Source organism: Lissotriton vulgaris, chromosome 2_1 (assembly GCF_964263255.1).
Source record: "Lissotriton vulgaris chromosome 2_1, aLisVul1.2, whole genome shotgun sequence".
NCBI classification, from domain to species: Eukaryota; Metazoa; Chordata; class Amphibia; order Caudata; family Salamandridae; genus Lissotriton; species Lissotriton vulgaris.
This window is the reverse complement of record NC_141687.1, coordinates 1,448,002,530-1,448,027,754: the sequence shown is the minus strand read 5'-3', so window position 1 is coordinate 1,448,027,754 and position 25,225 is coordinate 1,448,002,530. Positions and strand designations below refer to the sequence as shown.

At 47.1% G+C, this 25,225-nt stretch overlaps 1 protein-coding gene across 1 annotated transcript in view; it reads left to right on the top strand.

Moving 5' to 3' along the window:
* Positions 1–25,225, top strand: part of RAB3GAP1 (RAB3 GTPase activating protein catalytic subunit 1) — a 465,696-nt gene that overhangs the window by 293,444 nt on the left and 147,027 nt on the right. The window contains exons 16-17 of the mRNA XM_086954315.1: positions 5,797–5,851; positions 6,065–6,445. Of these exons, the coding sequence (XP_086810441.1) occupies positions 5,797–5,851; positions 6,065–6,445 (436 nt within the window). The remainder of the gene's footprint in view (positions 1–5,796; positions 5,852–6,064; positions 6,446–25,225) is intronic.

The window sequence follows — 25,225 nt, the reverse complement described above, 5'->3', positions numbered from 1 at the left end:
TTATTGGAAATTGAGATTTTTTACTTTGAGCAGATTCCTTGTCTTTGGACTTGGTGTGCTCTCCTGGGTCTGACCGTCCTCTTCTTTCCGATTTCTGCTAAAAAGATCGAGAGGGACGTGTATCAATACTTTGATATCTATCAGGCTTCTTCAAATTATCCCTATTTCTAAGGTTATATCTTTTCTCAGAGGGCTCCCTCTGGGGAGACTGGTGTTCTCGGGTCGGAGTTCTTTCCCTCCGTCGAGGAGACCTTCCTCTGGACTGGAAAACTTTTTCCTTGGGAGTGGATTGTTTATTTCCATCCCAGCTCTTTTTAGGAGTATTTGAATTATTTTTAATAAATAATTTTTCAGGATTTTCGAGCAGTTGGGGCTTTACTGGTTTTCCACCCAAGCTGTCTCTACCTAGTTCTTCATAACATTTTTCTATAATTCTGGCAAGCTCAATTGGTTGATCTGTTATATCTGTTTCTTTCAACTTCTGGCGGATCGCCACAGATGCTGCTTCTCCTTTTATATTGGCTAGTAATATAGCCGAGACCTGCTTGAAGTCTTTCAGTAATTTCATACCAAGAGTTAATGCAGGTTCTGGACCGTATTCATTCTGAATCTGTTTTAGCACTTCTGGTATTACCGCCATTGACGGAACACCATGTGTTTTTGTGTAAATGGAAGCAAAGACTGTACCCCAAGTGTCACAGTCCTCCACGTGTGGTGCGACCCCCATTGGAAGGCAGATGGTCAAGATTCTGTGTTTCTCAATAGGGGTAGTATTCGGAAATACTGCCTCTATTTGAGTAGTTTTCTGCGCTAACCAGAAAGGAATTTGTTCCTGTTTTATGGGTGTTTTACCAAGACATGACTGTATGTTCTGTGGTGTAATTTTATTTGTGTTCCCCTGATGAGGGGTCAGCTGTGGTACATTAACATCTGTTTGGACTGTAGCAGTCCGCATTACATATTGGACTAATTGCCTATGTATTTTAATTAATGTTTTTAGCTGTACTAGCAGCTCTTCTTTTGACATTTTTGCAATGTCTGGATGTGGTGTGTAGCTGGCTAGAACGGGCCACGTTGCTCCTGGTCTACCTAGTGGACCGAGCCTGGTAATATGATCATTGTGTTTTAGGGCGCCTTTAAACCAGAGCAGGTGCTCTTGGAATTTTAATGGGATTTCAGTCTCCTCGAAAGGAGCGTACTCTTCCGGTGGATCCCCTATTTTGTAATAGTGGAACTCGTGTGTTGCAGCGTTTGCCGCTGGAAATTTTATCCAAGAATAGAATACCTCTGTCTGCCGATATTCGTGTTCCTCTATCACGAAGACGACTGTGCCACCTTGTGTGGTCAGTCCATTTTCTATAAGTTTTGACGTTATAGATTTTCTTAATTGTGCCGGAATGATTATTGCACCCGGTTCAGTAGTTTCATCGGGACCCTGCTGAGTCGCATTTACTGCACCCCCAGTGGTTCAGTTTTCTAAGTCTGACATTTTATTGTCAGAAAGGTTTTTGCAGAGCAGGTCTCCAAGGAGACAAAGATTAGGTGCACAATATTTTGGAACACTGTATCCTTCAACGTTGAATAAACTAGAGCTTTACATAGGAATCTCTTCCTACTAAGTACGGGCGGATTTTAACCTTTCACCCACTCCAGACGTCTATTGGAGTATTTACGGTAGAAAGGGGTCTGTGTGAAAAATGCACGACTGAGTTACTCTAACGTCTTGCGTTAGTTTTATCGCCTTACCAAACGTTGGGCGCCATGTAGTGTAGTTCCTATTTTCCCAATAGGCCCTGCGCATTGGAATAACATAAACAGTAGTATAGACGTAGAAGTGCGGAGCTTCCAGGTCTCCACTGACTATGCTAAACTTAATTGGGTTTGTTACCAACTAGCTCAGAGGTCACTGGAAACTTTCTTGACTGAATAGGAAGTGATCAGCTTCCCTGATACAGACAAGAAGGGATTCAGTTTTCCAACAACCGCATAAACATGACAACTTTGCTCCTTAGAATAAGAGTCAATCTCTAGAGTCGTGTGAAACAATAGACAGTTATTTTACTCAGTCAGTTGTGCAGATTACTTTCACCAAGATGCAGAGAATAGAGAGACGGGCGTTTTTCAATAAAAAGGTATTATTTATTGAACAGTCTTTCTTCTCATGCAAGAGAAATGAATTGCCACAATTGCAAGACTAGTTATTATAAAAAGTGCGTACAGTAAAAAGAGGATTGCGAAATAATACTGTAAAAGCATTGATTTGGTTTCTTAGCCATACAATGGTTAAAATGAATAAAATATATACATTCATATATACATTCGACTAACGTACTCAACTGGTGCTTCTAACTACGCCTACCCCAGTGTACCTGACCTAAGCCTAATACTTGGGAGGGAGTAAGGAAGTAGCAGTTTTAGTTAAGTTGGTTTTGCCAAGGTTTGCTTCAAGAATTCTCTCTAAGGGTTTAGTCAACACCATACCTCTGGAATAGAATGTTGGAGGGCTTGTATCTCCTTCCAGGACTCAATATCCCAGTCACTCGCAAGAGTAGGCTGGAAACGCCGGAGCTGGATTTTCTCGGCAGGAGAAAAGACAGCGTCTCTCTCAGCGCGTCGAGGAGGAGGAGGGGCAGCGTCCGTGGGCAGCTTGTATCTGCTGGGCTCTGAAGGGGACAGCTGTTCTGCTCCTATGTTCACCACACCATCGCTATCATCGATGTTGTTGAGGCAGCGTTTGCTTAAGGCAACGTTGGTAATATTTATACCTGAAAGGTGCCTTGTTTGACGTAAGTTTTTGGACATAAGACGTCAATAAAGATGTCACTAGGAAGTGATCGTCTCTCAGTGCTCATTAGAGTTCTATTACTAATCAAAACATAGCAAGCAGGGTTTTCCCAGGTTGCTGAGTTTTATCTTGTTGAAGAACTCGGAGTGTAATCTAGGAATCTTAGATAGTGGCTTCTGCTGTGTCATTTGCTCTAATGAGCTGCAGAAGAAGCTGCAGAGGAAGAGATTCTGAAATGTGGCTCTGATCGCGTTAGGCCAGAGACGAGTTTCTGAAATATTACTCTTGATCGTTTATGCCATTATAGGGGAATAAATGGATTATAGCCGTATAGGGGCATAAGGTCACAGTATTGATCAGGGTCCTAGATTAGAACGCGACAGTAGGGCTGCCAATGGTTTCTTCATTCTTGTGTTTTAGGTGTTGTGTGCGTCCGTTGGAGGGTCCTTGTTGTCAAGGTTTTCGGTCAAGGATGCATATATTTTCGTGTTTTTTTTCTGTGAAGAACTTTAATACGTTTTCGCATTGCTCCACTGCAGCCATTGTTTTTGTTGTGGTGTTTGTGTATGTGTTGACATTTGTTGTCTGATGATGTTAGTGTTGTTTTTTTGGCGATTATCTGCTTTGTCTAGTTACGATTGGGAAAAGTTTGCTTTAGTTTTAAATACTTGTTTTTTTGTTACTGTTTCTCACCTGTTGTAGTGGTTATGGCGGTAGGGTCTCAACTGTAGTTTCTTTCCATTAGTCAGAGTTGTCTTCATTTAGTTCTTTGTTGAACCGTAGACATGATGGTTTGTTTCTTAGTCTCTTTAGTTTTACTTGGGCTAGTTGGTTGAGTAGGTTTGGTAGTATTTTGTTGTAGTGTATTATTAGGTCTTCCACCAAGCGGAGCCCGTTGGAGGGAAGAGATGATGGAGTTTATCTTTTCTGCCGTTTCATCTGTGTTTATTTGTTTTGTGTTTCTAATCCAATGTTTGGGTCTGTGGGCTTGTCCTTTGCTATCTTTGTGTTCTGTTGGAGGTGGATGCGAATAATGTGGTGGTCTGACCAGTCTACTAATTGAATAGTGTCTAGGCTTAGGGATTCATCTTTGGTTACTTACAGGTCAATTGTTGCTCTCTTTATGTGTGTGGGGTCGAAACAGTGTTTTAGGTCATTGAACGGCTTCAGGTTTGTTATTAGGGTGTTATTGGTGTCGTTCCAATGAATGTTGAAGTCGATTAGGACTATATTGTTGGTTTCCAGGAGTGACTGCTGTGTTATGAAATCTCTTAAATGTTCTGAAAGAGCTGTTGATCTCCTGTTGGGTAATACATTGTGTGGATTTCAGTTGGAAAGAGACAAGCTGAAGTGCAGTTCATTCCTAGACATTCAAGTGTTTTTCTGTTTTAAAGGTCTCGATTTGCAGGGTGTCCCCGTGATGACGGCTAGGCCTCCTCCTTTCTTTCCATCTCGGTTGCAGCATCTCATAGTGAAGCCCGGGAGAAACAGTAGTTTCATTCAGCCATGATTCTTTAAGGAATGCAATGTTGATTTTGTATGAGATGATTACTTCTGCTATTTCTGTGCTATGTTTAAGAGCAGATCTACATTTTTGGAGCATACATTTTATTGTTGGTTTAGTAGTGTTGATTGCTTGGCCTGGACTTTCTGGTATATTGATACTTCGTTTTGGGGGTTTCTCTCCTGATCGTTTCTCTCCATGCCTGAGTGTCTCTCTCATTGGTATCTTGTTTACCCGATTATGAGTAGCTTTTTAATCATGATTGGGTTGGTAACTGAAGTTACCCCCACCGATTGAGATTTTGAGAGTCACTGTAACTCCATGGTTGCAGTGATGTTTACTTGTTCATTTCTGCTTCCGAGGGGAGGTGAAACACCTGGGGAAATTGTGTGCAAATCGGGGGTTGGAGGTTGGCTGCGGGATTACTGATTTCCTGCTAATACCTCATTTTTAAGACCGCTCAGGTTGAACCTCCTTTATTCAACCTCTCACCCAAGTTACTGATGATTCAGTGACAGCAATTGTGAGGGAGAGTCTACAGGAAATACATTCAGAACACTCAAAATAAGGCTTAACAGGTAAGAAAAGTAAACTGGCAGACCCATGTTGCTTTTTAAAATTTTGACAGTGCACAAGAAGCCCCCAGCATTATGGTTCAGTTCTTGAAAAATGAGCTAGGATTCTGCCTTGTCTTTCTGACCAAGAGCTGTATTTATGAATGTTACTCTACAGTCCATCACTTGTTATCCTGTGGGCATTCTCAGCTGTGTACCGCAACTCCTCACCTATGACCTGCTTGCCTTTTCCCATGAACTGCACTCCCTCTCTCATGTCCTGCTCTCCCTCACACATATCCTGTACACTCTCTCCCCACACCCCAACATTTATGCCCTACACTTTACAAGCCATGTGCCTCACAATCTGAAGTTAACATAATTACACTGTGCACACTCTTTACCTTTCTCTGCATACCTTCAGCAATTTCCACAATTGAGCCCACCCGAAGCATACTGGTCATATCAACTATGCGCTCCTTGCTTTATACTCGCTATGCCTATGTTCATCAGGCCATCATCACGACCAATAAATGGTTGGTTTATGTTGCTTGTGCAGCCCCCCAACTACTATGCATTTTAACTTCTCAACCACTGTGCTCATCTTTCATGCTGTGTTCTCCTTCCGACACCTCAGAGTGCTCATCTTCCCTATGCATCTAAAAACACCACACAGGGGTGCACCTTGAGTCATCTGCCATATGTGGCCATTGTGCCCTGCCCATTGACAGCTGCCAAACTCTGTACACTGTCAACCAGGCACATATTTGAGTGCTACTTGATAGTTCTTGGGTTGTCCTGCAAATATGTGTTTATTAATTGTGGAAGAAGTCAGAAAACTTCCTTAAGCATGATCCTGATGAGAAGTATTTTTAAAACTAAATTGATACAAACTGCAAAGAAACGCATTTCTTGTTGATTTGCTTGGTAATGTCATCTTTGTTGTATTGTAGATTGAATAATGGTCCCCCTGATCTGAGATGCTGTTTACTGCATCAGAAACTTCAGGTAATCTCTGTTGTGCGTGAATGCCCTGTAACAGTGACATATGGAGATTCATGCTCTTGTGGATGTGTTTTATTCAATAGCAAATTATCTTTATCATTATTTTTATTAACTGGTGCTTTTTGGAATAATTTAACAGTAAATTTTGTACAACCTATTTCGAAGTGTAATCTACTATGTTCATGGATAAATGTCTTACCTTTTGTCTTTCTCCAGATGTTAAATTGTTGCATTGAGAGGAAGAAAGCGAGGGATGAAAGTAAAAAATGCAATGCTTTGGACAAACCTGCTGGTGGCTCTGTGGAGAAATTCTCCAGTAGCACTGGGACTGTACAGCAACAGCATGATTCCAATTATCTGGAGACTGAAAAAGGAAAAACGGAGATTGGAAAATCTTGGGACTCGTGGAGTGACAGTGAAGAGGAATTCTTTGAGTGTCTGAGTGACACAGATGAACTTAAAGGAAATGGTCAAGAGGGTGCAAAGAAAAATGGAAGTAAAGTCACATCCAACTTAAAACCAGAGGGACGTTTGCACCCGTCTGGAAAACTGACTTTGTTGTCTACAGGGGAACCGCTATTCATTCCAGTTACACAGGTTAGAAATTCTATTTCTTTTCATAATTATATTGCTTGCGTTGTTTTTCGCCTTCTTTCCTATATGTACCCTGTACGAAACTGTCTCTTTGTATAATATACCAAAAACAGGTATGCTGTGTAAAGAGTCCAGGTATTCCTTATGAGTGGACAGGAGCTTGCTATAGCAATATCAAGGTGCTCTATCTAGGATAGTGTGGTTGAGCAGCCTTAGGCTTATCAGAGAGGAGTGTAAGAAATGTGTTGCACGCACACACAGAGTCAATAAATTATGAATTCACTCAAAAAAGAGATCCACACCAATTTAGAAAACTATAACGTTCGAGGCATGTGGGCTGCTGAATTCATATCTGTGCATAGATCGCCGCCTAGTGTTGGGTCCGGATGATTGCACATTGTTGTCCTGGAAAAGTCTTTGAAGTATCACGAGATAGGTGGCTCCTCCCCCGGACTACAGTGCGCATGGGCATCCTCTCCATCCTCAGATTGTTTTTTTCCGCCATTGGGTTCGGATGTACTTTCTTTACTCAAGTTCGGAAACTTTTCTAAAGGCCAAAAGGCCTTCGGGGTTGTCGGTATTGTTATTTCGATCGGTGCCAAGTACTTTGTTCCAGTTCATTTCGAGCAGGATGTCGAAGAGAGCCGCTGGCCTCCTCGACACCAGAGGCCCGATCGTCGATGGAACGAAGCCCGTTCAAACAATGCCCCCTTTGTAATTCTAAGTACCCACACATCGATGTACACCCGGTGTGCAACAAATGCCTATCTCCGGAGCACAATGAGGCCAACTGTCTAGCCTGTGCTCAATTCAGGTCGAAGAAGACGCTTAGACTTCGACGCACAGCGAGGCAGACGATGATAAAGACAGCGCCCGGCCCAGTGAATATCTTTGATGAAGAAGACGTTGAGGTCGTCGAGGCTGAGGATCCAGAACAGCAGTTGGATCCCGGTTCGGAGCATGACTCCAACTATTATGAAGACGACGAAGAAAACGTCTAAGATGAAAATGCCGTCGAGGTAAGGGACGACGCATCACCCATCGGAGCCGTCTATGACGACTCGAGTGATGAACCAGGCCCAACCAGTACGGGGCCCGGAACAGACACTGAAAGACTTCCAAGGGCTCAGGTCGAGGCATCGCCAGAAGGCCTTAGCCAAGATCATAGCGAACATTCTATAGCCCCGCTTCTCGGCCCGGCTAAGAATATATCACATGAGCCATCGGTCGAACATTACCAGTCACTAGGTAGATCGAAAGCCATGGAGTCGAAAACGAAACCAAAACTGCTGGAGACAGTCTTCGGATCGAAGAGTAAGAATCCATCAGATTCGACGAAGAAGAAAAGTGTCGACGACCCTGCGGGATCACAAATAAGGGGTGTCGAACCGAAGATCGGTACGCTGAAGTCCATGACTAAAGTCAAGCACGTCGAACCAACGAGGTCGACGTCGACGGGCAGCGACACAAATAAGGGACTCGAGTCTCGGAAGGTTCTCGATCTGAAGCAACGAGTCGACAGGCCACAGTTCGTCAAAGGCCTCGAGCCGAAGTCCAAGGGCGGCTCAAGGAGCACGTCAAGTCGAGGCAGAAGAGCGCGACTCCAAAGCAACAGGCGCCTAAGTCGACGCAAGGCCAAAAATATATTGGCGAAAAGACAAAGTCGGTCGGACCAATAACGACGCCGGACCCGAAGAAGGTCAGTCTGTCTACAAAAACGATGCCACCGATAAAATTCGGACTGCCCCCGACTGCACGGCCTAAGGCATTCGATCCGAAAACGGGGATCGAACCGTCCAAAAAGGTGTCGATGGGGAAAAGAAGTCATTCTCTAGAAGAGGACGTTGTGTACCAAGAGCCCTCCTATGATGACCAGTCGAAGCTACATATCGACTCCGACTCTGGCAGACTTACTATTTATCAGAGGAAGATCAGGTCAGAAAATCCTCTTGAAAAATATAAAATTTCACTCAAAAAGAAAAGGGATTCTTCCACATCACCTGTCCTTTTTGAGACTGTAAGGTACCATGGCCAGGACACTTCTGCATACTCACCCACACGCTCTAATGAGGATATGGGGTATGACTACAATGAAGAATTTAATTACCCTGCAGACACAGATCAGGATGACTAGACTCAAGCCTGGACAGACCCTGTTGACCAGGGGGGTCGCAAACTATTCCTGACACTCCTTCTTATCCTGTCAAGACTTCCCCGACAGAGGATACAGCTGCGTTTAACGCATTAATAGAAAGGGTAGCACACAATCATGATGTGGAAATGCATGCTGACCCAATTGAAGAGGACTTCCTATTCGACACTTTCTCCACTTAAGAGAAATCAGTCAAGACATTGCCAATGTTGAAGGGTGTCCTTAAACACGCAGGAGACATTTTCAGAGCAAGGGTTGTTAACCCCAGAATTGAAAGAAAATACAGACCGGCACCTGTGGACCCCACATATATTAAGGGACAGCTGCCATTGGACTCTTTGGTGGTATCAAATGCTCGTAAGCGTGCCAATTCACAAACCACTGGTGATGCTCCTCCTCCAGACAAGGAGTCTAAGATATTAGAAGCTTCTGGTAAAAGGGTGGCTGCTCAAGCAGCTAATATATGGAGGATTTCTAATATGCAAGCCCTATTAGCCAGATACGATAGGGCTCATTATGACACACTAGAGCAACTGCTACAACATTTGCCAGATGTCTACAAGGAGGGAGCAGAACACTGATACAAGAGGGAAAACTCATATTTAACGCATCCATTAAATGTGCTCTAGACGCAGCAGACACCGCAGCCAGGGCCATCAATACAAGTGTCATGCTCAGCAGACATGCGTGGTTACGCATCTCTGGATTCAAACTTGAGATTCAAACCACATTATTAAATCAACCCGTGAACCCTGATTATTTATTTGGTCCTAATGTGGACACAATATTAGAAAAAATTTAAAAAGACACAGACAGCCAAGCCTATGGGTGCCTTGCAGTCACAACAATTCAGGGGAGGCTCCTTTCATCTCTCCGGTAACAGAGGAGCTACACGAGGCCAGGCATCTCAGCAGACTCCATACAATAAAGGGAGCACGCAGACCACCTATAATAAAAACAATAGAGGTGGATACCGTGGCAACAGCAGCAAAGGCAGAGGGCGAGGGAATAACAACACCAGATCCTCCGCCAATACTAAACAGTGACGTCTTGTCACTGCCCCCAGACCATGTAACACCGGTCAGGGGACGATTGCAGCAGTTCCTGCCAGTCTGGGAAAGCATTACCACAGACAGGTGGGTGAGACAACTTATCCAGTAAGGGTATTGTCTAGAGCTAACCTCCACTCCACCCAACATACCCCCAAAACACCGTCCTATGTCCGCAGAGCACATACACTTATTGCAGCAAGAGGTCACCAGCATGCTGCAAAAAGGGGCCATAGAACTCGTACCTGTAGAACAACAGGGTACAGGGGTATACTCGATGTACTTCTTAATTCCCACAAAAGACGGGTCTCTCAGGCCAATACTGGACCTCAGGCCTCTAAACCAATACTTCTTGTCAGAAAAATTTTCACATGATCACTTTACAGCAGGTTCTACCATTACTCAGTCAGGGAGAGTTCCTCGCAACACTAGACCTAAAAGACGCATATTTCCACATACCAATACATCCGGCACACAGGAAATATCTCAGGTTCACCATACAGAATCAGCACTACCAGTTCAAGGTCCTGCATATTCACGTCTACCCATATCTGGACGACTGGCTTATCCAAGCAAAGTCAGCCCAGCAATGTGCCAGCCCCATGTCCCGCACTATTCACCTCCTACACAGCCTCGGATTCTCATTAAACTACCCAAAGTCTCATCTTCAACCAGCCCACGTACAACAGTACCTGGGAGCGACAATAGACACTCTGGCAGCAAAGGCACAGCCAAACTCAGCTAGAATCAACAGCATTCAATTACTGATTCAGAAATTCAGACCTCAACACTCGTTCTCAGCACGGGTGTTTATGCAGTTGATAGGCATGATGGCCTCCTGCATCTTCATAGTCCCTCACGCGTCCGCTTCAAGAGTGCTTAGCACGGCAGTGGAACTAGGCTCAAGGACAATTAAAAGACTTAGTGTTGGTGACCGGTCGCGCATGCAACTCTCTGCATTGGTGGAACCCACAAAACCTTTGCAGGGGACGACCGGTCCAAGAGCCTGTACCACAAATAGTGCTTACGACGGACGCATCTCTCCTGGGATGGGGAGCGCATATCCTCCATTACACAGTGCAGGGACTATGGACGACACAGCAAAAGAAGATGCACATCAACCTGCTGGAACTGATGGCAATCTTTATGGCAATGAAGGCGTTCAAGGTACATTTGTGCAACAAAGTCGTGTTGATCCGGACGGACAACATGACTGCCATGTACTACATACAGAAGCAGGGAGGGACGCACTCTCCACAGTTGTCACATCTAGCGCAAAGCATGTGGAAGTGGGCCATTCAAAGAAACATGTTCCTCATGGCGGAACACCTCCCAGGCAGGGACAACCAGATGGCGGATCTGCTCAGCAGACACAGCCACCAGATGCACAAGTGGGAGATACTTCCCTCGGTGCTACAACCGTACTTCCAGCAGTGGGGTCACCCAGAGATAGACCTGTTCCCCACAAAGGGAAAACGCAAAATGCCAAAGCTTCGCCGCCAGGTCTCCACATCCGCAGTCTCAGGGCAATGCGATATGTATGAACTGGTCAGGCAGGTTTTCGTACGCTTTTCCCCCAGCCCCACTCATACCACTAGTGGGACGCAAACTGCGACAACACTCGATGACACTCATCCTAGTTGCTCCAACGTGGGCGAGGCAACTGTGGTACACCACGTTCCTAGAACTTTCCGTGGTGCCTCATCAAAGGCTGCGACTAACACCCAGTCTTTTAACGCAGAGCCATGGAGACATTCAGCACCTAGATCTGCAACAGTTGAACCTTGCGATCTGGCTCCTGAAGTCATAGAGTTTGGTTACCTAAACTTGCCTCCTGACTGTATGAATATTATCAGGGAGGCAAGAAGACCTACCACCAGAGCATGCTATGCGGCGAAGTGGAAAAGATTTGTCATTTATTGCAACAATAATGACATAAATCCACTAGATGCATCAACTCAAAACATCATATGTTACCTGTTACATTTACACAGATGCAATCTAGCCTACAGTTCCATACGTATACATTTAGCTGCGGTGGCAGCTTATCTTCAGAACAGGCAGCACCTTTCACTCTTCAGAGTACCTGCTATTAAAGCTTTCATGGAGGGACTCAAACGAGTGATCCCTCCAAGACACCCGCCTTCACCTGTCTGGAACCTGAACGTGGTTCTAACCAGACTGATGGGACCACCTTTTGAACCTCTACACTCGTGTGAAATACAATTCCTAACTTGAAAAGTGGCCTTTTTAGTGGCTATTACATCACTTAGAAGAGTTAATGAGCTGCAAGCCCTAACTATTCAGGAGCCATTCATCCAAATTCATGCAAATAGGGTAGTGCTACGTACATACCCTACATTAATGCCAAAGGTGGTATTCCCAGTTTCAGATCAATCAAACAATAGAACTGCCAGTGTTCTTCCCAAACCCAGATTCAGTGGCAGAAAGAGCTCTACATACACTTGACGTTAAGAGAGCTCTCCTGTACTATATAGACAGAACAAAACATTTCAGGAAAACTAAGCAACTGTTTGTTGCCTTTTCACCACAGCACAAAGGCAACCCCATTTCCAAATCCGGTGTAGCCAGATGGATTGTTAAGTACATACAGATTTGTTATCAGAAAGCTAAACGCACATTAACAGTTCCCCCAAGAGCGCATTCAACATGCAAGTTAGGGGCATCCATGGCTTTCCTAGGAAACATTCCTCTAGAAGAAATATGTAGAGCAGCCACATGGACAACCATACATACATTTACTAAACACTACTGTGTAGATGTACATTCAAAACAGCAAGCTGCTGTAGAACAGGCTGTTCTCAAAACTCTTTTTCAGACTGCTGCAGCTGGCACAGGTAGCCACCGCTAAGGGAGAGACTGCTATACATTCTATGCACAGATATGAATTCAGCAGCCCACAGGCCTCGAATGGAATATGCTACTTACCAGTATGCATCTGTTCTTGGCATGTAGGGCTGCTGACATTCAAATCGCCCGCCCTCCTCCCCGGTGCCTGTCGCAGCTGTAGCACTCAGAATTAATCTCTATCATGGACATCACTTACTGTATCATACTCCATCTCTGCCACAATGGCGAAAAACAATCTGAGGATGGAGAGGATGCCGATGCGCACTGTAGTCCGGGGGAGGAGCCACCTATCTCGTGATACTTCGAAGACTCTTCCAGGACAACAACGTGCAATCATCCGGCCCCAACACTAGGCGGCGATCTATGCACAGATATGAATGTCAGCAGCCCTACATGCCAAGAACAGATGCATACTGGTAAGTAGCATATTCCTTTTTTATATATGTTTTTAACATCAAGAACTTGGTAATTGAGTAAGTACTGTGTTTTGAGACATCACGGTCTTGAAAGTATACAGGAATACACTTAAATTTGGTGAGTTATCAAGGTTTTTCACTATACAAAAATACACTGGCATTTGCATCATTTAAGCTGTAATGTTATCCTATGAGAAAGACACATTTACTGCGTACGGGTACTTGGCAGCGACTTAAAGGAATGTCCTTCTGGATTTAAGGTAAGTATGGGGCAAGGACTAAGGCAGGAACAACAGGTCACCTCTGATTGCGCTGGGGAGTTCAGTTGCAGAGGTGCAATTCAGCCCTTAAGTGCCCCATTAAATCAGTGGGGAACCGTAGGTTCAAAAGAGACTGCAAGTTAGGCTTTGGGAGTCAGTCCTGGTGAACCCACAGGGGAGCTCTGTCCTCGAAGGTCTCAGGCATGCAAAGACATCATTGGCCTACTGGAACCTGGGCTGGGGGGTTCGTGTGTAGTTGTGCTTTCTCTAGCAGTGTCGCACTTTAGGAGGCACTCAATGTTTTTGGTTGCCTGCAAAAACAGGCTTCAGGTGGGTACTGGGGAACCAGTCTGGCCAAACCCACAGGGGGATACAGCTCTGGAGGGTCTCAGGACACTGGGCACTGTTTATCCACTTCTGTAGTAGGGGATCTCTGTGTATAGTCATAATCTTGTGAATAGTCCCGCCCATGTGCGTGGACTCCGGAGCAATCAAAATAGTCTCTTAAGTTGTCTTCTTCTGCAGTCCTGCATAGACACTTAACAGAAAATCAAAGACAAATACTGCAGTTTAAAACTACAAGGCTGCATTGGCCAGCACTTCATCTTGAAGTGAAAAGGATAGCCAAATAATATTAAAATTTACATATTTTGCTAAGTTTCACACATAGAGAAACTCCCCTTCACAAAAATCCTTTATCATGATAGAGAGGAAGGGTTGGACAGACAAGCCCCCATAGGCTGCCATTATGTGTCTGGAAAAGGGATACCGTGCCTTTAAGGAACTTCTCCAGAGACCCTCTGTATCCCAGGATGCACAGCCAAAGGCAAGTTACTTTCAGTTCTTTTTTCCAGCTCCTGCTAGCAGGACCCTGTAGCATTGAGCTCTACCTTTTTGGGTATATCTTCAATTTTTGGTGCTTTTCCAGTGATATTAGTGTTTCACTCGATGTCTGGGGTCTTCCTCTTCCAGTTACTGTCTTTTTTGACCAGTTTTGCCACCTCTATATTGTCGAAATGCCAGCTTTATTAGACAAGTGCCCTGATTGTGGTAGGAAGATGGATAAGTCTGACCCCCCACAGAGTGTGCATACTCTGACTCCCTTCTACCCATGTCCCTGACTCCTGTGATATTTGCCACTCTTTCTCCAGGAGGACCCTGCGTGACGGGGAGAAGAATCGTCTCCAAGGCCTGGAGCAGAGGAGACATCAGGAAACAGGTTGGACTTCTGGGCATGGAGGGGCTCTTTCATCGTCTTCTGCCCTTGCATCGGCCTCTGGGGGGCTCCCCAGTCAAGAACAGGCCCAGAAAGGGCACCGTTCCTGGTCGATGTAGATGGCTTCGACGTCGGCGTCAAGAGGTATCACTACCATATGTTCCCCCGTCGACCCAGGGTCGAAGTGACGTTGACGATCAGCGTCGAGGGGTAGGAAGTCGAGACCTCGGACGAGGTCGACATCGAGGACTTCACCGGTGTCGACACACCATCGATGCTGTGCTGGGTCCCGAAGAGGCTGGCGCTCGCCGTTGAGGCGACACCGCCGTGCACTGTCAACGTCGATGCGAAGGTCGACGTCCAGAAGAAGACACTCGACGTCAAGGAGTTCGTCGACGTCGAGGAGAGCAACGTCGAGGAGATCGCCGTCAAAGAGTACGTCGATTTGTCTAGTGCCTCTGTGGTTAGCGTCTCCTCATCATCAGCGAGTCCCCAGTCACGGCGGCGTCGGCGCTCATCCTCGGAAAGGTCTACCTCCAGAGCATCCTCTCCGAGGCATACTCAGAAGAAGAGAGTTGTTAGGTCCCCAGACTCTAAATACCTGAGAAAGAACAAGGTGTTTGTCTAACCGTACCTGGACGACTGGTTGATCAAAGCCTCCATCTTCCAGGAAGCGCAATTGCATTTCAACAGGACGGCCGTTCTGTTGAACCAGCTGGGTTTGCACATCAACATGGCCAAGTCCTTTCCGACTCCTATTCAGTGTCTGCAGTACTTGGGAGCCTCCATCAATACTCTCAGAGCAAGCGGGTGTCCTTTGGAGGAGCGACGCTTATCGATCCTTCGGAAGGCTCAGGCTCTCCTGTCCGTTCCATCAACGACCGTGAGGACGGTGTCTTCTCTTCTAGGGTCGATGGCTTCTTGCATCTTCCTCACTCCACATGAGACCACTGCAGGAATGTCTGGAGGATCAATGGGACCAGAAACGAGGGAGCTGGGAGGACAGGATCCAACTGTCTCTACACGCTCAGCAGTTCCTGAAATGGTGGTGTTCAACAGAGAATCTCCTCAAGGGAGTTCCGTTCCAAAAGGACATTCCCCGTACAGACCATTGTGACAGATGCTTCTCTCCAGGGCTGGGGAGCGCATTCGGACCATCTACAGATCCAAGGAACGTGGTCCCAGGCGGAATCCACGTATCACATCAATTTTCTGGAACTCAGAGATGTTCATTTGGCGCTGAAAGCCTTTCATCCATCCTTCCGGACCGACTCCCTGCTTGTACAGACGGACAATACGACTACAATGTATTACCTCAACAAGCAGGGAGGCTCGATCGCTCACACTGTCTCAGGAAGCGGAAGCGATCTGGCAATGGCTGCTAGCCAGAGGACTGACGATAACGGCTACCCATCTACCAGGTGTGCAGAATGCTCAAGCGGACGCACTCAGCAGGCTCGTCCAAGAAAACCACGAGTGGGTCCTAAATGACGAGGTGCTAGGAAACAGCTTCGAAAGATGGGGCACTCCAGAAATAGATCTATTCGCCACCGCCGAAAACAGAAAATGCCGAGACTTCGCCTCCAGGTTTTACCAACCGGTGACTCTGGGGAATGCGCTATGGGTCAGCTGGTCGAACAGCTTTCTGTACTCTTTTCCACCCATTCCCATGATTCCGGTAGTTCTCATCAAACTGTCTCAATCTAGAGCGCGAATGATCCTCATTGCTCCGGAGTAGCCTCGACAGTGGTGGCTCACAGACCTGCTCCACCGGTCTCTCCAACCCCATCTGCGACTTCCATGTCGGCCGTACCTTCTAACGAAGTTTGGGGGGCAGATGGTGCACCCCAACCACTCATCGTTGAGGTTGGCAGTATGGCTCCTGAGATAGTACAGTATGGACACTTGAACTTACCTGACAACTACATGGAAATACTTAAGGAGGCTAAAAGTCCATCCACCAGGACTTCCTATGCCTAAAAGTGGAAAAGGTTCTGCATCTGGTGCGCATCCAAATACGCTGATCCTACCTCCTGCAAGGAAGATGTCATTCTTCCATACCTCTTGCATTTAGCTCAATCGGGCCTTAATTTCTATTCTATTAAGGTTAACCAAATGCCCTTCACAAACATCCTTTTTCCAGATTCCTGTAATTAAAGATTTTTGGGAGGGATTGAAGAAGGCATTTCTCCCTGTTAGGCGTCAGTCGCCTTCTTGTGAGCTGAATGTGGTGCTGTCAATGTTGATGAAGGAGCCTTTTGAGCCTATTCACAAGGCTTCTCTACAGCATTTATCCTGGAAGTCGGCCTTCCATGTGGCTATAACATCGGCTCGCAGGGTGAGTGAGATCCAGGCTTTGTGTTGCCAATAGCCTTATACTGTATTTCATGTATCTAAGGTTGTCATGAGGACTCACCCTAAGTTCCTTCCTAAAGTAATTTCTGATTTCCATGTTAATCAGACGGTAACTTTACCTACTTTTTTCCAACATCCTTCCTCTCCGGCGGAGAGGTCTCTTCATTCCCTGGATGTAAGGAGGGTGTTGAAATTCTACTTGGATAAGACCAAGGACATTCATAGGTCAGACCAATTGTTTGTCAATTACGGTTCGGTTAGGACTGGTCTTGTCACCTCTAAACAGTCCATCTCTAGGTGGATTGTGTCCTGTATCCAGCTATGTTACCAAAAGGCTAACAAGATCTTAGGGGGTAAGCCTAAGGCTCATTCCACCAGGGGCAAAGCGGCTACAACGACTTTGATACGTAATGTTCCCATTGCAGATATCTGTAGGGCTGCCACTTGGAAGTCGGTCCATACCTTTGTCAAACACTACTGCCTGGATTCTGATGCCAGGGCAGACGCTCAGGTTGAGCAGGCTTCGTTCAGAAATCTGTTTGCACAGTAGTGGTTTTGTCCGTTTCCTCCACCGCTGGTTTGGTTTGTTGGGATGGGCTTGCCATTCTATTCACAAGATTATGACTATACACAGAGACCCCCTACTACAGAAGGAGTAGTTTCTTACCTGTAACTCCAGTTCTGTAGTAGGGGTATCTCGGTGATAGTCATAAGCGACCCGCCCTCCTCCCCGGTGGATTAAACTATAATATACTGAATGCTACAGGCCTGGCTTTATACACCTTCAAAAAGAACTGAAAGTAACTTGCCTTTGACTGTGCTTCCTGGGATACCGAGGATCTCTGGAAAGTTCTTTAAAGGCACGGTATCCCTTTTCCAGACACATAATGGCAGCCTATGAAGGCTTGTCTGTCCAACCCTTTCTCTCTATCATGATAAAGGATTTTTGTGAAGATGAGTTTCTCTATGTGTGAAACTTAGCAAAATGTGTAAATTTAATATTATTTGGCTATCCTTTTCACTTCAAGATGAAGTGCTGGCCAATGTAGCCTTGTAGTTTTAAGCTGCATTATTTCTTGGCTTTTCTCTTAAGTGTCTATGCAGGTCTGCAGAAGAAGACAACTTAAGAGACTATTTCGATTGCTCCGGGGTCCACGCACATGGGCGGGACTATTCACAAGATTATCACTATCACAGAACTGGAGTTGTAGGTAAGAAACTACTCCTTCTCCTTGGGCTGTGGGGCTCGGGTGCAGTGGTGTCCTCAGGATTCGGGTCATGGTGGTCCTAGGTCTCTCGCAGTACCTACTGTCCTGCCGAAAGAGGCTGCAGGTGGTGACTGGGGGCCAGTCCAGTGGTGCTCAAGGGGAGTTCAACTATGGAGGGTCTCTGTGCCTTACGGGCACCATAGATTCACAGCAACTCAGGCTGCGGTGGCTAAGGTGCTGTGCAGCTTTGTGTGGTGGTGTGATGCTTGCAGAGGCTCTCGTTGTCTGTCCTTTTGGTCCCTGCAGCAGTGCAGGGAAGCAGCAGCTCTGCTCCAAGGGACATGTTACTGCCCAGTTAAAGTCGTGGGTCACTCCTCCACAGCTTTTATTTATTTAATGCGTTTTTAGGTTTCGACTTTTGGCGAGGGGCGAAGCCCCTCCCAGTCTAAATCTTTTGTGTTCAGTAGTGAGGTTAGGACAGCCTCTGTTTCCAATTGGCTAGCTCCATAAATGGAGGCTAGCCATTGGGAGGCAGAGGCTGTCAATCGCGCTTTCTCACGAAAACGCGATTCGGGGGCGTTTCTGGTGCTTTTTTTAAGCCCCGCCCCTTTGTCCAGGGCCGCGCTGCGATTGGCTGCCGGCCCGGGACACCCCCGTGACGTCATTCCCAGGCCGCGCTGTGATTGGCTGCCGGCCGGGACACCCCCGTGACGTCAGCCAATCACAGCGCGCCCCGGAGCTTTAGTTATATCCACCTCTCAGTGTGCTCATTTTAGGGACCGTGGACGAGCCGAGCCGTTTTTCTCCCGGTTCGATCTCGGGCCCGGGCCAGATCGAGGCAGCAGGTGTTTGACCTGCCGGCTCCCTTTCCGTAGTATTCACTCACCAGGGATCCCCGTCAGAGCTGCTCGCAGTGCCACAATCTACAGTCCCCGCGCAGCCCGTGGCACACTGTTGACATAAACACTCTTTAATTCTGCCTTGGCATACTTCACCGAGGAATCTGAACACAGCATAGACCGAGCGTGTTGGCAGCCTTGCAGCAGGGCGCGCCCACACAGAATTATTTCTCCCTGCATATGTTGTATTTGTTTAAACAGAAACATATTTTTGCGTATTACCATGTTTTTGTGTTCTATTTTCTTGTTAATTACTACGGGTTCGAGACCCGGTCCACTCAGAGCCCTGGATAGCATTGTGCATCGCGCAGCCCCCCGTAAGCATTGGGTCCGAGTTGGAGACCCTCTCGCCATAGCTTCAAGAGCGACTCCTCTGTAGTTTTGAAAGCTGCACCGCTCACGTAAGAGGGCGGTAGATTTCCTTTTTCAGTGGGGATGCTTTTTTGGCGGACACGTTACAGTCAAACAGCTTCCGTCAATAGTGCATTTATTCTTTTTAACATTTCTTTTCGGACCCGGTGAACTATTGTTGTTGTTGATAAACTCGAATGAAACCTCCCGTAGTTTTGCTCGCCTCGTCCGAGCCGATGGCCGTGCAGGCGGGATGGCCGTGCAGGCGCGCTCCATGTGTGGCGGTGACTCGTGGCTCGCTGGCGCTGAGCTGTTTTGTGTTAGTGTACACAATATTATAGATGCCTTCATAAAGCCTACTGTGTGCCTCGGTATAAGTTTCGGCCGCTGTGCAAACAAGTGTTTGGGCTTCCCAGACGTCTGAGCCCAGTGAGTCAGCGTGCAGGTGCAGCCACATATGTGAGCAGTGACAGCAGCGCGCGTGAGTCACCGCCTCCCTTTACCGCCTTTCTTTCGTTTCTTCGTAACCTCTTGACCCAATATCCCAGATGTGTTTGGTTTAGGATTTAAGTTCGGTTTGTATTTTCCAGACGCGTTAGAGTTGACAGGGTTGTATGGAATGGGATGGGAAAGCAGGTCTCGTGGGCTCGTGTTTACCTGAAAATGCTGCAGCAAATAGGGGGCGGATGGGGGCGCAGGGGCGAGGGGAAAGCGCAAGCCGTATTTTTTGTTGTTTTTTTGGTTTCAGTTTTAGCTCTGCCAGCTCCTCTGAAGGATTCGTGGAAAGTATAGACGGGTGGTGGTGTTTCCTGAGGCACCCCAGAGGAAGAACGCCCATGGCTCCTCTGTGAAGCAGCAGGAGACACTGACGAGCACTTTACAAATCAAAGTCCGACAAAATCTGTCATAAACTACAGACCGAAGGTGTGTTTACAAATCGCTGAAGGCATGCTGTTTTTTTTTTTGCAAATGGTGGTTTCTGCCAACCAGGAAGTAGAAACTGCCACATACGGACCCCGTGAGCAGCGGGGACCATCCCGGTGGACGTCGAGAAATGTCATTTTCTCACGTTGGGCTCTGCGTTCAGCAAGATGCCGCTGGTGCTTCTAGGCACCTGCACTGAACACATCTGTCTTTTGAGTACGAGTTGTCTGGTTTAAACTTAGTGTACCAAGGATCTGAGGTCTCCTTTAAGGGTGTGGTGGGTCGCATTTGTTGAGGTACACCTGTGTGGCACCTACAGGATCACATTGGTACCATCTGCCATTTGCTACTGGTGAATTGTCAGAGTATTTCTGTGATTTACAAGTCAGCCTTGCAATCAGACATACCGCATCGCTCAAAATCTGTTAACAAAATATATGGCAGCAGGGTGCCACGCATTTGCACCATTACCGCACAACTATAAAATGTGTCTGAATGTGAGAAAGCACACCCTTCGGCCCTGTTGGAAACAGAAGCCCTATGTCAGTGCCCGCTATGTCCAGCTAGTATCACTGCCTCAGCTGAGATCTGCGCAATCACCTACACTCTGCTCATTCAGTGCTTGGCCTCTCTGCTGAAACTATCATCGACAATGGCGATTTCGGTGGTGGTTTTGTGAGAAGAGACGAGCGGCCCAGTATAGCAGTAAGACCTCTAGACTTTCTGTCTATTCTGTGTATCCATCCGTCTTTATCCGTGTAAACTATCTACCGTTGCTTTTATTATAGCGCCTGCGCTCACAGAGGTTTTATGGCGCTGGATGCTGATATTAGGTTGATGGGAGGGTGCCAATGGAAACCCTCAGTGCAATATTTCGTTTTCGTTTGTTCCTGGGTTTCGTGGCTCAGATGCCCCTGTGTGCCTCACAAGTTAGATCACCACCTGTTTTTTTTGTCTTCATGGCTCACAGGCATCTCTCGAGGGATGGGCGGTGCGGTGTTCAGACATTGCCCACGCGGTGTTTGCCATCACTGGCTCAGCATAAGGAGCATTTTTGTGACAGAGCAGAGCGGGTCACACAGTGAATTTTGCCAATGGCTGTATCGGCTGAGCCGAGGCTCCTGTCTGTGTGCTGCACTGGGTGTGAACAAGTGGATGACACAACAGCAGGTCAATGCATGTAGGGGGCTGGCTGCATACCCCTAACAGTAAACATGTTAGACAAATCATTTTAGTAATATAAAAAGGTCTTGGTTACACAACTCAGGGGTGGCCCTGACAAATGCCATAGTTGCTAAAAACCAACGCCGTGTGATCCTGAGCGCACCTCGTGCCTAGTTCTTCCATCACCCAAAATTCCTGTCTTTTTATCCCATTCTTACAGGTGCTTCTTCATCCCTGCTTTCTCTCTTGGTCCCAATTTCTCTATCCTTCTCTACCTCCCTTTTCTACCTTTATTTTTTTTTCATTTGCTCCCCCTTCCTTCTTCCTTCCTGTCCTTCTCTTTCTCGTTGTTATCTTTCTCACTGTTGTTTTATCTTTCTCTACCCCCTTGTCATTATATTCCTAGCCTTCTATTCATCCCTGCTTCTCAATGTTAACTGTTTTCCTTTCCTTTTCTTCATCCTTCTTTCTTCCCTGGATACTGCTTTCTATCCTTCTCTTTTCCCTTTGCCACTGTCTTCCTATGCGCCGGTGTCCTCCTCGGAAGGATGAACAGCGGATTCCGCTGAGCCAGGATCACATCTTTGCCTCTTTTGGCCAGAGGCAGATGTCGTTAAAACCATGAACCATCCTAAAGTGATGCAAATCCCGCGTGCAAACACACCTACACATACACATGGTGGGAGCCAGAGTATTATACAGTATTAACCCCCTCAGGGCGGGCTGATACTTACAGGTGAGTGCAGCGCGCATGGCGGCGGGCGAGGGTACGAGGCACAGCTCCTGTGCTCGGAGTGGGCTCGGCAGGTCTTAGAGGCACCAGGGAGGGGGCCCCTCTCCTCATTGGCTGGCACTCAGAGCTGTCTGTAAGGGCGGAGCACCGTTACCTTTGCCCAGGGAGGGAGGGAACCAGCTCCAGGCAGGGAGTCCGTCCAGCTGGTGTGAGGAGGGGCACACGGTGTGTCTGCGCTTTCGCAGTGCCTGTCCCTCCACTGATTCACACGGGGAGGGAGGGGGGACGCTGGGTCTCAACTCCGTGATTAAAAGTCTATTTACAAGTCGGGCTTATAGTCATGTCGTAAACTTTATTGCGGAAAGGTAATCCTGTCTGATGCAATCCCTGCTGCATTTCACGTTTTATCTTATCTTGCATTTCCTAGGAATATTTACTTTTTTCAAGCTGTGTTTTTCTGCATTTCTTTCACGCAGCATGAGCCTCGTACATGCTCTGAACTCAGTCACAGGGTGAGTTCCCGTTGAGGGTGGTTGTGAGGGGCACGAATGAGACATCTGGGGTTGAGGAAGGCAGTGTGAGTTTCTCGTAGTACCTTGTCATCCGGACCTAATTTGAGCCCGTGTTTAACAGTGAGGTTCCCCTGGTGCTCAGATTTGGGGACCTGTTCTCTTATTTTTCCCTTATCAGACTTTGACGTAGAACAAGAGACAAAAAACGCAAAAGGGCGAAAGAAGGGGGGTGCGAAAGACTAAAAACAGTGACAGAAAATCCCAGGGATAAGAAAGAAGCCGAGCGAGTGAAATAAAAGGGAAGGAAGTGATAATGTTTCAAGTCCGAAAATGTGATGCTGTGAATTAAACATTCCTACGGCTTTTTGGCGCCTTGATTGTCCTCATTCTACCATTCACCATTTTCCTCTGAAGCCTCTCTGTTAGGCAGGGGCCAACACCCATTGGGCTGAACAGCCTTCAGATACCCCCCCCCCCCCCCCCCCCACCCCACACTCCTCAGCTGCCACTTCCCCAGACTCTTTGTTCAGTTTTATTTCCATAATCTGTAATGGTGATGTGTTTCAGAATGTTTCCTCTAGTGGGACAGCTGACAGTGCCTGGAGCACCGCCGGTTGGCATAGACACTGCTCGTTGGTACCAGGTGTATAGGGCAGAGACACAGAGGTAACCTAGGCATAGACAGTTGGAAATACACTAAGCTCTGCCCCCCCTTCTATCACTCGTCGATTATAGGTATGCACACAAAACAACCGTAATTTATTATTAATTCCTATTTGTAGAGCACAGACATAGCATCTCTTAGTGTTTCAAGGTACCAGGGCCAGCAAGGAGATTGGGTGGGTTGATGCCTGGAGTCACATGGTGCAGGGGAGCTAACTTAACTCCCACCTTATCGACCGCTGGAAATATAGCTGAGGATGGTTGCCGGTTGGGAGTCCACCAATGGTTTGTTCAGAATAGCCAAACACTGGAAACATGGCTGTGCTTGCTTCCTCCCCCCCTGGCTGTGCTTGCTTCCCTGCCCCCTGCCCGTGCTCGCTTCCCTGCCCCCTGGCTGTGCTTGCTTCCCCGCCCCTGGCTGTGCTTGCTCCCCCGCCCCCTGGTTCCCCTTCCCCTGGCTGTGCTTGCTCCCCTGCAACCTGGCTGTGCTTGCTCCCCTGCAACCTGGCTGTGCTTGCTCCCCTGCAACCTGGCTGTGCTTGCTTCCCTGCCACCTGGCTGTGCTTGCTTCCCTGCCACCTGGCTGTGCTTGCTTCCCTGCCACCTGGCTGTGCTTGCTTCCCTGCCCCCTCGCTGTGCTTGCTTCCCTGCCCCCTCGCTGTGCTTGCTTCCCTGCCCTCTCGCTGTGCTTGCTTCCCTGCCCCCTGAGTGTGTGTGTGGCTCTGGGGGGGTGTGTGTGGCTCTGGGGGGGTGTGTGTGGCTCTGGGTGTGTGTGTGGCTCTGGGTGTGTGTGGCTCTGGGTGTGTGTGTGTATGTGTGGCTCTGGGTGTGTGTGTGTATGTGTGGCTCTGGGTGTGTGTGTGTATGTGTGGCTCTGGGTGTGTGTGTGTATGTGTGGCTCTGGGTGTGTGTGTATGTGTGGCTCTGGGTGTGTGGGTGCGTGTGTGTGGCTCTGGGTGTGTGTGCGTGTGGCTCTGGGTGTGTGTGCGTGTGGCTCTGGGTGTGTGTGCGTGTGGCTCTGGGTGTGTGTGCGTGTGGCTCTGGGTGTGTGTGTGTGTGTGTGGCTCTGGGTGTGTGTGTGTGTGGCTCTGGGTGTGTGTGTGTGTGGCTCTGGGTGTGTGTGTGTGGCTGGCTCTGGGTGTGTGTGGCTCTGGGTGTGTGTGTGTGGTAGTAATTGCTGTCTGCTGAGCTCGTCCGTAGGGTACAATAGGTCTCATTTGGGAGAGATAAAGCTAATGGCAATATAAATGACAATGCCATTTATTTATCTGTTTTCCAAACCAACACATAAATACAAATGTTGTCATTTACAATGCAAATAGCTCTAACTTTTGCAAAGGCGAAACCGTTGCATTGTAAATGCTTGTTTTTATAGCGCGGACTGTACCCGAAGGTGTCAGAGCGCTTCACAATAGGAACAGTGCTGACACATGAGAAGATTACAAGTGAACAAATTACTAAAGCAAACGTTGAGTTACATGAGGCAAAAGTGACAATTGTGAGCAAACAAAATACAAGAGGTAGCAAAGAGTACATTACAGGAGGAAAAAGTGACATGTGTGCAGATTACAAAAGCGTACAAAGTACAAGTTGAGGTATAGTACTGCAATAAATGGCAGACACTCAAACACAAGAACAAACGTTACATAGGCAATGGTGGCACTTGTGCAAGTATCTAAAGCAAAATAATGTAAGAGGTAGTAAACAGTGTGTTACAAGAGAAAAGTGACGTATGCATGTTACAAAAGAGTACCAAACACAGGCAGAAGGATAATACCACATAGAACTAGACATTACCAGGGCATATCTGCTCATGCAGATATGTCCTTGCATAAAATATAATGCACCCTGACTTAGGGATCAAAGGCATTTTGTAGGGGTGACTAAATATATATAACATTAAATTCTGTGACTTTGGCATTGCACCCAAGAGGGTGCCATGTCATCTTTCCACTCATGGTTTGTACATGTCACACAGCCTGCATTGGCAGTCTGTGTGGAATTTGTGTG